This window comes from Nannospalax galili, unplaced genomic scaffold (assembly GCF_000622305.1).
Source record: "Nannospalax galili isolate Female #2095 unplaced genomic scaffold, S.galili_v1.0 scaffold53, whole genome shotgun sequence".
NCBI classification, from domain to species: domain Eukaryota; kingdom Metazoa; phylum Chordata; class Mammalia; order Rodentia; family Spalacidae; genus Nannospalax; species Nannospalax galili.
The window spans coordinates 1,869,734-1,884,391 of NW_008332852.1; the positions used below are offsets into that span (position 1 = coordinate 1,869,734).

General features: G+C 40.5%; 1 protein-coding gene across 3 annotated transcripts in view; it reads left to right on the plus strand.

Annotated features, from left to right (window-relative positions):
* The window catches only part of Tmem200a (transmembrane protein 200A), an 88,867-nt gene extending 74,949 nt beyond the window's left edge, over positions 1 to 13,918 (plus strand). For all 3 annotated transcript variants that reach the window (XM_008827818.3, XM_008827819.3, XM_029560979.1), the window contains one exon: positions 11,142 to 13,918. In XM_008827818.3, coding sequence (XP_008826040.1) covers positions 11,158 to 12,630 — 1,473 coding nt within the window. In that variant the 5' untranslated portion in view covers positions 11,142 to 11,157 and the 3' untranslated portion in view covers positions 12,631 to 13,918. The remainder of the gene's footprint in view (positions 1 to 11,141) is intronic.
* Positions 13,919 to 14,658: the final 740 nt, after the last annotated feature.

The following is a 14,658-nucleotide window of genomic DNA, read 5'->3' on the forward strand; positions in this document are numbered from 1 at the left end:
AGATGAGGGAATACTGTCCTCCCCCTTTCTCTGTAAAGAGCCATAGCAACCAGATTCTGTGCCTCAGAAGGGGCCCAGCACAATCAGATGTCAGGATGACTGCTTCTTCCCTTGGTAGTGCTTGAGCTTGTACGTGTACAATGACTGTGCTCTAACACGTTTATCATAACATTGCCTTAGTTCATTGGACTACTATAGCAAAGATATTACAGATAGGATGGCTTATGGATAGCAAAATCTTTTCTTGTTGTTCTGGAAGCTGAGAAGTCCAAGACTACCAGCAGATTCAGTATCCAGTGAGCCTGCTACCTGGTTCATAAATCTGTCCCACTGTGTCCACATGGTAGGAGGGATGTGGAGTCCTCTGAGGTCTCTTTTCTAGATGTTATAGTTTAAATGTGTTTACCAAAAGTTCATTTGTTGGAAACTTAATTCCCCAATGTAAATGCTGGCATTTAAATTCTTTTTATTTTATGTGTATGTGTGTTTTGCTTGTATATATGTAAGTGTACTATGTGTGTACAATGCCCATGGAGGTCAGAAAAGGGCATGGGATCCCCTGTAACCTGAGTTATCTGTTATGTGGGTGCTGGGGGTCAAACCCAGATTCTCTACAAGAGCAATCAAGGCTCATAACCACTGAGTCATCCCTCCAGCCCCACTGTTGGCATTTTGAGTTGAGGCTTTGGGGAGGTAATTAGGGTAAGATGAGGTCTTGAAGGTAGACTCCATGAAGGAGTGGAATAGAGGATCGAGCTGCCATACTCCTGCAACAGGCAGAGACTATTACAGAGTTTCACAACTGGTCATACATAGAGAATAAGTGTCTGTGAAATGCCCAACCCCAAGTGGTACATCTACAATGGAATCACTACCTAAGACTCATGGAACATAGTGGAACAAGAGGTAGAGAGAATACTAATGTGTCTTTCAATTCTCATCAATGAGGCTCCTTCATGCAACAGAGGGCATTGAGGACAAAGGGCCACAAATGACCAAAACACAGAGAATAAGAGTCTGCAGAGTGTGAGCCCTTGGACAGGACTCCTACATTGAACTTCACCCACCCAGGGTTCAGGGACCATTGTGAAAGAGCGGGTAGAAAGATTGTAAGAGCCAGGGGAGGAGGTACATTACCATTTGGAAACAGAGTCTTACAGACTCCTGGGACCTTGCCCATGTGAATCTGTAACAATGGTGTCGGCGTACACACAACCCATGCAAATTTAATCAGACAAAAACCTAGCATAGAACTGGAGAAATGGGCAGCAGACCCTAATCTCAACTGAACTATTGGGCAGCTAATTATTGCTGGGTGAGGAAGAGTTGATCTTCTTTCAGGGTGAGACTCTAGACAAGCTGACTAGACACGAGTGAATGAACTTGCACTGAAGGACATCAAGGGACACTAACTTGATTTGATAGGCCTTAACATAAATGACAGAATGCATGAAATCCATGCATTCTGGGGGTATGGAAGGGTGCCGATGGGAAAAAGAGAGTATAAAGAGGACTAAGATGTTGTGTATGGAACACGCAAAAATTCAGAATAAAAGACGATACATCTTAATGCTAGTGCAGGTGGTGAATTTGCTCTAGTGAAAAATGGTTCTTGATTTGTAATACAAAAGAAATCAAGACCGTCAGTGGCCTTGGCAAGATTCATCCATCTGTGTTACTTACAAAACCCAGAGGCTTCTATGAGCTATTTGGTAAAAAAGTTGAGCAACTTGAGTTGAAACTACTGTTCCTCTCCAGCATTTTCCTTTTGGACAGGAGGACTCTCAACTATGTGCTAGGAATTTTTCAGGATAAAATCACTGTAAATGATATTAATAGTTATTAGAGTCTCTCTTTCCATTGTTTCCAAATCATGGTAACCACACCATTAACTGAAGCTACCATGTCCACTCTACAGTGGAAGAGTTGAAAAGTCATGTTTGTGCTTTTTTTAAATTTATTTATTATTTTTATTTTATGTGTGTGGGTGTATTGCCTGCAGGTAGGTAAATGCACCCACGTCGTGCAATGCCTGTGGAGGACAGAAGAGACCATCAGATCCACTGGAACTGGAGTTATAGACAGTTGTTAGCCTCCATGTGGGTTCTGGGATTCGAACCAGGGTGTTCTGCAAGAACAGTCAGTGTTCTTAACTGCTGAGCCATCTCTCCAGCCCCAAGTTTGTGATTTTTTTTAAGTGCTTCATCCCTTCATCCAGAATGGCCTCTACTGATGTACTATGTATTAGTCAACTTGTGACTTTTTTGTCAGTAACTTCTTTTACCTGGTTCACATTGCCTTACTGTCAGGAAATGCGGCAATTAGAGAATGTGCCAGTTATTGTTAAGAGAGTGTCCAGATTTGAAGAGCTGGGATGTGGGGTGGGAAGCATAGTTCTACTTGGGGGAAAATAGGCTTCTAATTTCTTCTGCTACTGCAAAAAATGTCTCTTTCCAGGTCTCGGCAGGGTATTTTCTAAGCTCATTATGGATCTGTTACTTGGCCTTCTGGAGACTTCTGTGTTCCAGGGATTTGTGGCTTTTAGTCCTTGGAGAACAGTTGTTCCATGTCATTGTTACACAGCTCATATTGGTTCAGGCCGCATTTTATAGTTTGTCAGACTGGCAGGTTTTGAAGACATTGCTGACAAAGAACGGGTATAGGTTTTCAAGCGAGTTCTCTGTGTCCTGCACCGTCTATAAGCTCAGGATGTATTTACCCATAATGTTAGTTGTATTTCATATTTAATGACTTGAGTGCCTTTCTGCTAATCCCCTAAATGTTGTGTTTTGTTTTAACTCCAGTGTTTATGTGAATGTATAACTATACTGAATAATAAATAAGACAACCAGCAAGATCTCCAGAAAATGCAAAAACTTTCTGCAACAGAATAAACATTTTGCAAATGTTCATAGTATAGCAACCTATGGCTTCTTCTCCAAGCCCTGTATCCCCAGCCCCCTCTTCCTCAAGGTTTTCTGTCTGTTTTATGTCCAAGTATCCCAATGGGAACAGAATGGGGCTTGCAGAACTGATCAAATTACCCATTGATCTAACTATATTATTAAATAAAAATATTAGGTGAATAGGTTCTAGTTTTCATTGTTTATGTTTTATTTAAGATAATTCTCTAAACATGAAGAAATAGAGTGAATTAAAAAGAACAGCATGCTCCTATATAAACGTAGCTGTTCTTCACAAATACCAATGTATTAATGTTTCCAGAGGCAGAAGACCCTGGAGGTCTTGAGTCCCTATAGATCGCCAATAACCATACTTGAACAACTAGCCAAACTCATTTTACTTTTTATCTGCATTTATGTATGTATGTGTGTGTGTGTGTGTGTGTGTGTGTGTGTGTGTGTGCGTGCACCCACATACTACAGCACACATGTGTGGTCCAAGGATAACCTGCAGAAGTCATTCTCTCTTTCCTCTGTTTGGGTTCTGGGAATGCTCATGGCTAACAAGGGAGGAAATGAGGATGTGCACCACTGATCCTCTCATTCTATTGTCCACATGCAAAGCCATTAATGTTCACATTAAAAGAGGATTTCTATTCTAGTCCATTATTTTTTTTAACTTAATATGATTGACCCATTAGTCACCCATAGGAATTTTCTCTTTCAGCTCTGTTAAGGATATAGATTAAAAATCCTCTTCTAAAAGTTTGAAATGTCTCTAGTGGGAAGAAAGTCCTAAAACTGTTGTCGCTTGAACAGAAAACATTTCCATCTGTCACATTTGTGGGTACCACATGGAGTTTTATGTAATGTTTTGTTTGGTCCTGAAGGCATAGATTAATTTTTACTTCCCTTGGGCAGATAGTCTTGCATTCTGGCAAATTTTTAAGCCTCTGAACGAGAATAAAAATCCAAATATATGAATAGGACAGCATCAATTATATTGAAGATAATAGGCAATGATACTTACTTTGACTCCTTTTCCACAAGACTTCCTATTCCTTGAAATGGGGCTTGGTCTTATTAACTTCATATGACCATTGCTTCCCAGATTTCAATCATATTTCAGAATTATTGAATCCGTTCCTGTCACTTATTACATTCCAGAAACTCTGTGAGGCACCTGGCTAACATGAAAATACCACAGAAAGAGGCACAGAGTGCCAGGAAAGAACACTGAACCACAAGTTTGAGAACTTGCATTCCAGTCCTATTCTTACTACTAATTCTTTAACAGAATTCCTAGTCCTCAGTTCATCAAAAAAAAAAATATATATTTGAGTTGAAAAAAAGTGTAAAGTAGCTCAACTCTGCAAGTCTATTTAATATTTTCTATCTGAGATCAAAGTGTGCACATGCATGTGGACATAGCTGATGTACAGTAGACTCATGGTCTGATCAGAATAGTAGATCAAGGTGGCCAGATGAGGCCCAGGAACATAAAAACTGGTATGGATTAGTGCTGTGAAAAATATATTCCAGAATGGATTTAGGCATATATACATATATATATGTGTGTGCATATATGTATATAGTATATATGTATAATATATGTATGTATGCATATTATATGTATATATACATGAAAGGACAGCAAGATTTTTAAAATGATTAGCAGAGCAAGAGTAGAAGATAAGCCTGAAGACTAGAACAACTTTAGTGCTGGTGCAGGTGTTATACATGATAGACAAAGCAGAAATCTTCTCAGTCAAGGGAAAAGCTCCCTGATGAAAAGGAGAGAATGAACCTGGTTGAGGGCGAGAGCCCATGGTAGGACATTAGACAATGTAAGTGCTTGAATGAGGGCAAGAGCAGACCCGGCTTCTCAGTGAGAAGAGTAGAAATGAGACTGCATTTCTATGAGTCCTGATCTGGGATGGATCTTGAACTCTTGTAATATGGTGAAGGAATGAGGATAGCCCATCAGTATATCTTAGTTGCACAGTGAGGAAGAAAGTATGTTTTGCAATTTTATCCTGATAATCTTGATGCCTTTTGCTAATAAAAGTGTGGCTAGTTTATGATCCCTGAGAATGGGGGAGAAAGGGTAGCCAAAACTACCTATTATTAATTATTATTTATTTATTTAATTTTTAAATTTTGGTTATCAACAGAAGAATATATGCATACAATATTTCTGTTTTGACTTTTGACTTTTTCTGGTTAGGTGTATGTAGACTCATTGATTGGCTTCATGATAAAGATGGCTGCTACTTATATACAATCTTCAGGCCAGGAAACCTCTTATGAGTGCTCTCACTCCTACAGTGTGAGAGACGCATTTCTATGAACTTTATCAAGGACTATCTAAACCAATTAGCAGCACCCACAGGTAGGAGGTCTCCAGTAAAATAGCACAAGGCTTTGGTCTATGTTTTTTTTGACTTTCCAGTACTTTGGAAGTTGGGTTTACCATATTTGCAGATGCATATAAACAGGGAAGAATGACACAATTTTTGAAGACAAACTCAGGGCCCAAGGAAACTCAGTGAAAACTCTGTGCCCAAATTAAAATGAAATTCAGTATCTTAAAATTCTCCATTTGAATTTTTGAGGAAGCATTAGTTTTCTCTTTTAAAATATTTATCTATCTATTTATTTTTTACGTGTATAAGTGGTTTGCTTGCAATGCCCACAGAGGACAAAAATGCCCATGAAGGCCAGAAGATAGTGTCAGATCCTTTGGAACTGGAGTTACTGATGATTGTTAGCCACCAGGTGGGCTGGAAAAAAAACAAGATCCTCTGCAAGAGCAGCAAGTGCTCTTAAACACTGGTTCCGAGCATTAGTTTTCTTGTTGTTTTGATAAAGTATCCAAGAAAAGCAACTTAAGGGAGGGAGGGTTTATTTTGATTCATAGTTGAAGGGCACAGTGATGGCAGCAGGAGAGTGAGGCAACTGATCACGATGCATCTGTTGTCAGGAAGTGGAGAGAAATGAATCTTGGTACTCGGTTACTTTATCCATTTTAGTCAGTCCTGGACTCCAGCCCATGTACCACCCACATAGAGGATGGGTGAACTCCCTCATGAACTCATGAACTCCATCAGACATGCCAGAGATTTGCCTTGTCGGTGATTGTAGATTCTGTCAAGCTGACAATATTAACCACTACAAAGGAAGTGAGTTCTGGCATAGGTCTGACAAGGGTGATAGACAGCAAGGAGGAGGAGCAAGAAGGGAGAGTGGTCTATTGAGGCTGCATCTGGGATGCTGAACAGGATTCAGAGATGCGTAAGAGGCTGATGCTCACCCCCAGTTATGCATCCAGCTCTGTGTTCTCCACAGTTTTCTTTTCTTTTTTTTTTTTTAGGTTGTAACTTGAGAAATGGACTTGCTTCACGGTCATAGTTGTGGCAAAGGAGCATCCTTTAAATGTTATGACAGAAACAGAAATCAAGATAAGAAAAATAAATACAAAAAAACCCTTAGTTGAAAGTAAATGTGGAGGCCAGTCCCCATCTGTATAAAAACATAGGCTCTGCATGATCCTAAGCAAGTTATATAAGCTCTGTGAGGTGCAGTTTTCCCATTTGTGAAATATATATAGCATAATTTGACACCCACCTATCAATTTATGAAAATAAATGTATTTATAGGTAAAGAACTTAGAGCAACGCCTAATGATAAGGACTAGGGTGGGGCTGATATTTCTGTTGTTCTAGGAAAAAATGCTATGATTTGTTTCAAGGAATAGGCTACCTAAAGGCGATAAAAGTGTAGGATGAGGGCTGGTGAGATATCCTGTAAGTAAAAGTGCTTGTTGCCAAGCCTAATAACCTGAGTTTGATCCTGGGATCCTCGTAGTGGAAGGAGAGAACAGACTCTGACCTCCACATGTGCACCATCATGCCCTCACACACACAAATAAATAAATAAAACCCCAAATAAATAAATAAGTAAATAAATAAATAAATGCAATTAAATATTTTTAAAGTATAGTATGGGGAGATGTGGGTTTTCAACATTATAAAATACTATTTAGGCCTGCTTTGCATATGCTGAACACTGGCACTGCAGCTTAAAGATGGGGAAGCCAGTAGATTCCTGCCTCTGGGTTTCCTTTTCTCTAGGCTTCTTGCAGTAAAACAGCCTCTAGTATCCTCATGCAGTCCCTCCCTACTGCATCCTTCTATTGGTTGAGACTGATTTGCTTAAAGTAATGACCATGCTATTTGTGTCTTACAGCAACTCCATTGCAGATGAGTATGAGAGGAAAGTGTTTATTTAGGAATACTATTTGCCATTCTCCACGACCCAGCCCTCTCTTCCCCTTTCCTTCCCTCCCCAATAGCTTTATACACTGGATGCCTCTGCAGCTGGAAGCTATAAGCCAAAGGCAGGCCACATGCCTGCTCTCCAGCCCACTGGCTTTCCCCTGGCCTCATCTAAAATGTTGTTAACCTGATTTCTTACCGTGATAAATGGGAAAAAGCTGTCGTCCATATGCAGCCTTGTAGAACGTCCTTCCTAATTGAAACTTTCATTCTGGGAGTTACCCCGGGCTGGTTTATGCAGTCTATTAGCTCTTCCATTAGATTTCAAGCTCTGTGAAGCAGTGACTGAATTTGCTCCTTTGCTTTTCCCATGGGGTCTAGTTTGGATCTCTGAGTGATAACAGAGGATCGTGCAGTGCAGGATTGCCTTGAATCTAGTTAAAGTGGAACAAAACCCTCATCTTGCTAATTCCTGAGGGTCTTTCTGCAGGTTGACTGAAATAATAACATAATCCCAACACAGCCACCAAGTTCTCTTTATTTTCAATCTTCTTTAGAAGTTTTGTCTTTTGCTTTCTACAGCTTGGCACAGTCCTAAGCTCCCTGTGTTGTTTCTTTCGAGCCCAGCCTGCTTACTTTGCCCAGTCACAAGGAAGCCCAGTCTTTCTTCCCTCTCCTTTCTGTACTCAAACCTCCTCAAAATATTTTTTCTCTTCCAGCCCCATTTCCTCTACCAACTTCAGGAATGGAAAATGGCCATGCTAGTAAAATATTTTAACAAGTGTAGAGGTCTAGAAATCTCTTTGGAATGCAGCTTTCTGTGGTCGCTTTTAAGTCATTTACCCTTGTTTCCATTTATTCCTTAAATCCATCTATTCAAAAAGGTTTCCAACTGTTTCCTTAGCCTACCATATGGAAATAGCTGGGCTAGATGTCTGCCATCTAAAAGCATTTCCTTCAAACATTTGGAACTGGTTTGGAGTCAAGAAAACAGAGGTTGACACTAAGCTATCTTTCAGCCATGGTTTGGAAGAGGTTCTAAGCTATAGCTATATACTTTGATAAAACTCATAGACTGGAGCTGTGGATTACAGTTTTGCTTATTCTTCCAACACTAAACTCTCTTAATCCTACTTATAATTCCACTGCAAGCTGAGTTTACTCACCAGCTTGCTAAAACGGTACATACCATCCACAACCCTGTTATTTAAAAACAGTTCAGAAATCATAACTAAGAATTCAAAAGGAGAGCTTTACCCTGGAAGACAAAATTAGATGCCCTCTCGGAAATTTGTCAAAAACCTAGTGGATCTTAAAATATCTTTGTTTCCCTACCAACCATAGTTGGCAGTTTGAGGACTGTTTATTATAAAACAAGATAGAAATTTTACCAACTCACAAATGTTTCTTTTTGTTTGAATGTTAATTTTGTTTGTTCGTATATTTATAAAAATTAGTATTATAATTAGGTGGTCAACTAGCAAACCTTAGGAAAAGATTTACTCCCTTATTCAACATTTTAGCAAATATTTCTTAAACACTGACTATGCAAGGCACTATAGTGAATAATAAAAGTATGAATTAAAATTGATTTTGAACACAAGACATGGAGAATTCAGATATTCTGTGTTTGTCAAGTGCCCTAGAAAACTTGCTCAAATGCTCTGGGGAATGAGCGCTTGTGTGGGAGATGGGACTGAGTCAGAGAAGGCTTTATAAAGGAGGTGGAAAGGAGCTTTGATGACTATCCATATGTCAGTATGTGAAGGCTGGGGCTGATGGGAGTGAAGGGAGATCTGGGCAGGACCATTGAAACATTCTTAACAAAATCTCAGAAACGATACTGTTCTAGTGTGCTTTCTGTTGATGTGATATAAACACCATTACCAAAAGCAACTTATGAAAGAAAGGATTTATTGCAGCCTATGTCTAACCCATCATCAAGGGAAGCCAAGGCAGGAACTCAAGGCAGGAGCTTGAAGCAAAAGCTATGGAGGAACCTTGCTTACTGGCTTGCTTCCCTTGGCTTGCACACTTAACCTTTCTTTTATTTTTCAGTCTAATTTTATTCATTTTATTTTAAACAAATATTTTTATTAATTCTTTAAAATTTTTATACAATGTATTTTGATCACATTCAGCTCACAGCCCAGGCCCACCTGCCCAGGGATGGCACCATCTACAGTGGGCTTGGCCTTCCTACTTCAATTAACAATTAAGAAAATGCCTCACAGACATGCCCACAAGCCAGTCTGATCAAGCAAATTCTTTAGTTGGGGAGGTGGGGTTCCTTCTTCCCAGGTGACACTAGGTTTGTGTCAGGCTGACAGCTGACACTAACTATAACAAATGTGGCATGGGGTATAGATGAGAAACAGGGAATAGCAGTTGAGCTTCAATTGCATGCTCATTAAAAGGAACAGAGGTGAACTTGAACCTAAGGGGTCTGAAATTCCACATCAGACTTTGGTAGCTAATGAGGACTACGTTCTCCATCTTTGCACTCTTTTAGAGGCATGTCACAGGATAACCTGCTATTACTATGTAAGCTCAGTGGTGCGGGAAGAGGAACCTGAATATCAGAGAGCCTTTAGGAGGTTACTCCAGATGTCCAGCTGTAGTTAAAAAGAGCTGCGCTTACCTGGGAAGAATGGGATTGGAGCAGGGGGATGGAACTGAGACACACTAGGTCCTGAAAATTTCTATGATTTAGAACCTTGTTGAAAGAGAAGGGGAAGAGTGAGGGGAGAAGGATCACTGTGCAGAGCCAAGCCTGTGAACTGACTGCACCAAAAAGGCAGGCGTGGGGACCACTGGTACAGGGTAGAATGTGAGCTCAGCTCTGCCAGTGGTGAGTGGCTGTGTTTGTGCTCCCCTGGTGGCAGTGGAGAATGTGAAATTGAAATTCAGAGTACGATCTGAAATGCAGACTGGGGACTCATCAGCATAAGGGACATTATGGAAGATGTGGGAGTAGTTATGAATGCCAAGGGAGAGTCAGACAAGAAGGTGGCCAAGGACAGGACCCTGGGGGCAGAGGAGCAGGGTAGGTCTACTTTGCGGTAAAGGAGGAAAAGCCCAAATTGAAATAGCAAGTAATATCCATGGAAACAGGGAGGTAAGGAATAAAATTGAGCAGGAAATTAAATGTGGCAGAAGGAGATCACAAGAGTTATATTGAAGCAGAGGAATGTGTTCCTTTGTAAGTCTAGAGGTTCGCTTTTGCCTGTTGTCTGCCTTTTTCCTGTGTGTGTATGCTTGTGCTTGTACATGTGTGTTTACATAGGTGTGAATCTGTGTATGCATACATACATGAATGTGTGCATGCATGTGGAGGCCAGAAATCAACCTCCAGTGTTGTTCCTTAAGATTCATCCACCTTGCTATATGAGATGATCTCTCATTGGCCTGGAATTCACCGATTTCACTATGCTGGCTGGCCTGAGAACCTCAGGGATCTTTCTGGCTCTGTCTTTCCGGTGTTCGGCTTACATGGGCATGCCACACACCTGGTTTTGGGGGGGATTGAACTCAAATCCTCATGTTTGCAAGGCAAACACTATCGACTGAGCTATCTTCCCAGCTCCTTCTTCCATTTCTTTAAAATAACATAAGCAATGATGGAAACCTGTGTATCTATGTGTATACGTGTGTGTGTGTGTGAGAGAGAGAGAGAGAGAGAGAGAGAGAGAACCAAGAGACAGCATTATGCAATAAGTGACAATCATTTAAATGGAATTTTTTGAATTCACAGCGTATCAATGCTAGAAACACTTAACCAAAAAAGCAAATATCAAGGAATATGCATTAGTTGGTTAACATAACTTCTACCCAAACTGTGAGAATTTAAAGGTTATTCTTCTGGAACAATAGCTGCCAAGTCCCATGTAAGCAGTCTTTAAACCGAATTTCTGAGCTTCCTCATGAATATGTATGGATCATCTGTTTCCCTTCTTTTCAGGGCACAAGACGGAGTCATGATAGCCACTGGAGGGGTGATTACAGGCCTGGCTGCCCTGAAGAGGCAGGACTCTGCCAGGTCGCAGCACCATGTCAATCTCAGCCCCTCACCAGCTGCCCAGGACCAGAAACCAGTCCGGAGGCGCCCAAGGGCTGATGTTGTGGTAGTTCGTGGGAAAATCAGGCTTTATTCCCCATCTGGCTTTTTCCTCATTCTGGGAGTGCTCGTATCTATCATAGGGATTGCAATGGCTATCCTGGGATACTGGCCACAGAAGGAACATTTCATCAATGCAGAGACAACACTGTCCACCAATGAGACACAGGTGGTTCGAAACCAAGGTGGTGTGGTGGTGCGCTTCTTTGAACAGCATCTGCATTCTGATAAGATGAAGATGCTTGGCCCCTTCACCATGGGAATTGGCATTTTTATTTTCATCTGTGCTAATGCCATCCTTCATGAGAACCGGGACAAAGAGACCAAAATCATCCACATGCGAGACATTTACTCCACGGTCATTGACATCCACAGCCTGAGGCTCAAGGAGCAGAAGCATGTGAATGGTGTGTACTCAGGCTTGATGGGTGATGAGGTAAAACAGAATGGCAGCCCCTGCACCTCCAGACTGGCTGCCACTACCGTGGCTTCCTTCTCAGGATTTCGGAGCAGCTTTCGGGTGGACAGCTCAGTGGAGGAGGATGAGCAGATGCTAAGTGAAAGTAAGAGCCTGGGGCACCTTATGCCCCCTTTGCTGTCCGACAGTTCTGTGTCTGTCTTTGGCCTCTATCCACCTCCATCCAAGACCACCAATGACAAAACCAGCACCTCCAAGAAATGTGACACCAAGTCCATTGTGTCATCATCCATCAGCGCTTTTACACTGCCTGTGATCAAACTTAATAACTGTGTCATTGATGAACCCAGTATAGACAGCATCACTGAAGACACAGACAACCTTAAAAGTAGGTCCAGGAATCTCTCAATGGATTCCCTTGTGGTCCCCCTGCCCAGCACTGGTGAGTCCTTCCAGCCAGCAAGCACATTGCTCCCAAGGAATAATTCCATTGGGGAGGCCCTGTCCAGTCAGTACAAGTCCTCTGTGGCCCTTGGACCTGGGACTGGACAGCTCTTGTCTCCTGGGGCTGCTAGAAGACAGTTTGGATCCAACACATCCTTGCATTTGCTCTCCTCACACTCCAAATCCTTGGACTTAGACCGGGGTCCCTCCACGCTCACTGTGCAGGCAGAACAACGGAAGCATCCAAGTTGGCCTCGTTTAGATCGGAGCAACAGCAAAGGATATATGAAATTGGAGAACAAAGAGGACCCGATGGATCGGTTGCTGGTTCCCCAAACAGCAATCAAAAAAGACTTTACCAATAAGGAGAAGCTTCTTATGATATCAAGATCGCATAATAACTTGAGTTTTGAACATGATGAGTTTTTGAGTAACAACCTAAAGCGAGGAACTTCTGAAACAAGGTTTTAGTGTTTAAAAGATATATCATTTTCCAAGGGTATATATATTTTAAAAGCGTTTCACCCGTGTTTCCTTCCTAAAGCATTGGTTGTAAGCTTTAAAACAAAAAGACAAAAACAACAACAACAAAAAACAAATGGTTTGCAGTCTATTAGAATTGGCTGGTTGATTCTGTAATGGATTTGGCTGTATGGGGGGTTACTGACCCTACAGTACTCTAGATTATGGAGAATTTTGTTTTCTCACTCTGCGGAAGCATGGTTTCTTTTGTTGATGTGAATACAAAATACTTGCATTCAGATTAAAACTTGCTTTATTTTAAATTCAATCACTGATTGTCATCTTCATAGAATGAAGTGGCCAGTATGTAAAACATACGGTACCAAAGTGTGGGCAAGAAGTGGTAAGTTCAGGCCCAATTGATTTTATATATATGAATGAATGTGAGTACGAATCTTAGGATGTGGTTTTCTGAGTAGTTGTTTTATATAGGATTGCTTATATTACTTCAAAGGAGAAAGATCTAGTTTCTGTGTGATACAGCTTGGTTACATTGGTTGTAAATCTTACCCTCAGCTTTGTGGGCCATACTTTTTTAACATCAGTTCTGTTCTTTAATGAAGAAACCATGGCTAAGAAAGCCAAAAATGCTTTAAGGATAAATATCAAAAAGATATTAACTGAAATTTTAGGTATTCAGAATCAAAATTTCTTTGCAAACTGACTTGAAAAATGAGTGAACCAATGTAGTTTGTAGACATGCTATGTAACTTGAAATAGTGATACACAAGGAGAAAATGTTAACAATGAATGAAGGTACTTTATTTGCTAACTAATAATAGCTACTCTCTATACCTTTTCCAGCCATCTGCTAATATCAATACCCACTCAACCCCATATCTTTATTTTCACCCAGTATTTTTATTATTTGGAAAATAATCAGCTCACCTTGACATTTCTTCCTATCTTCACATACCACTAGCTTGGTGGTTTAAGGAAATTTAGTCCTTGATAAAAATGCCTTGTCATTTACCTAGTACTGGAAAGCCTTATGCTAACTCCAAAGACTTTGTCCAAGTTTAATAAAAATTTAGGGTTGTGGTTCTCAAAGATATTAAATTATCAAAGATACTAAATACTAAAAGGATGTTTCCATGAGAAATTTTTCATGTTTTCCATGAAGGTAACACAGTTTTAAGAATTATTTGTTGGGCGGGGGGAGGGGGGGGTTGCTGGAAAGATGACTCAGCAGTTGAGGGCATTGGCTACTTTTGCAGGTAACTCTGGTTCAATTCCCAGCACCCACATGGCGGTTCCCAACCACCTGTAATTCCAGTTCCAGGGTATCTGGTGGCCTCCTCTGGCTTCCGTGGGTACCAGGCACTCATACACATAAAATAAAAATAAACACAATTTTTTAAAAAGAATTGTTTAATGGAATACTCAGGAAATTTTACTGTTTTTTCCCAAAGTATAAACACTTCTGAATATCACTGTTGCCATTCCTGGAGGACAGAGAGAAGATCTGTCTGTGTGTGCAGCTCCCTGGAATCCACCCTGTGTTTCTAGTCAGCTTCCTTCAGCTGAGGCACCATCCTTCTTAGACCCTCAAGCCTGTGTGTTGTAATAGAGTAAGCTCAATATTTTGCTATAAAACATTTAATAAATTTCTGTCCTTAATAGAAGCTTGTGTTCTTCATACTGTTGCTATTATTTTTTAAATAAAATGTGCATTTCTGCTTAAAATACTGGTTTGCAAACTTTCTCATATAATATATTGTGGACACTTGATACCTGGTATATGGTGTTTTTGCATTTTAATATTATTTCTCTTAGGTTAAAGAGTGAGGACCAGCCACTCATTTTATTGGATTATTTTCGTATTTTATCTTGAGATCATTTTCATGTCAAATTCCATTGACACTCAGGAAAATAATCAAATCCAGTATGCAGCAAATGTTAGCAACACTCCCATATTTGAAAGCAATGACTCTTAACATGCCTGGTGTGAACAAATGACTAAGGCCATGTAATTTG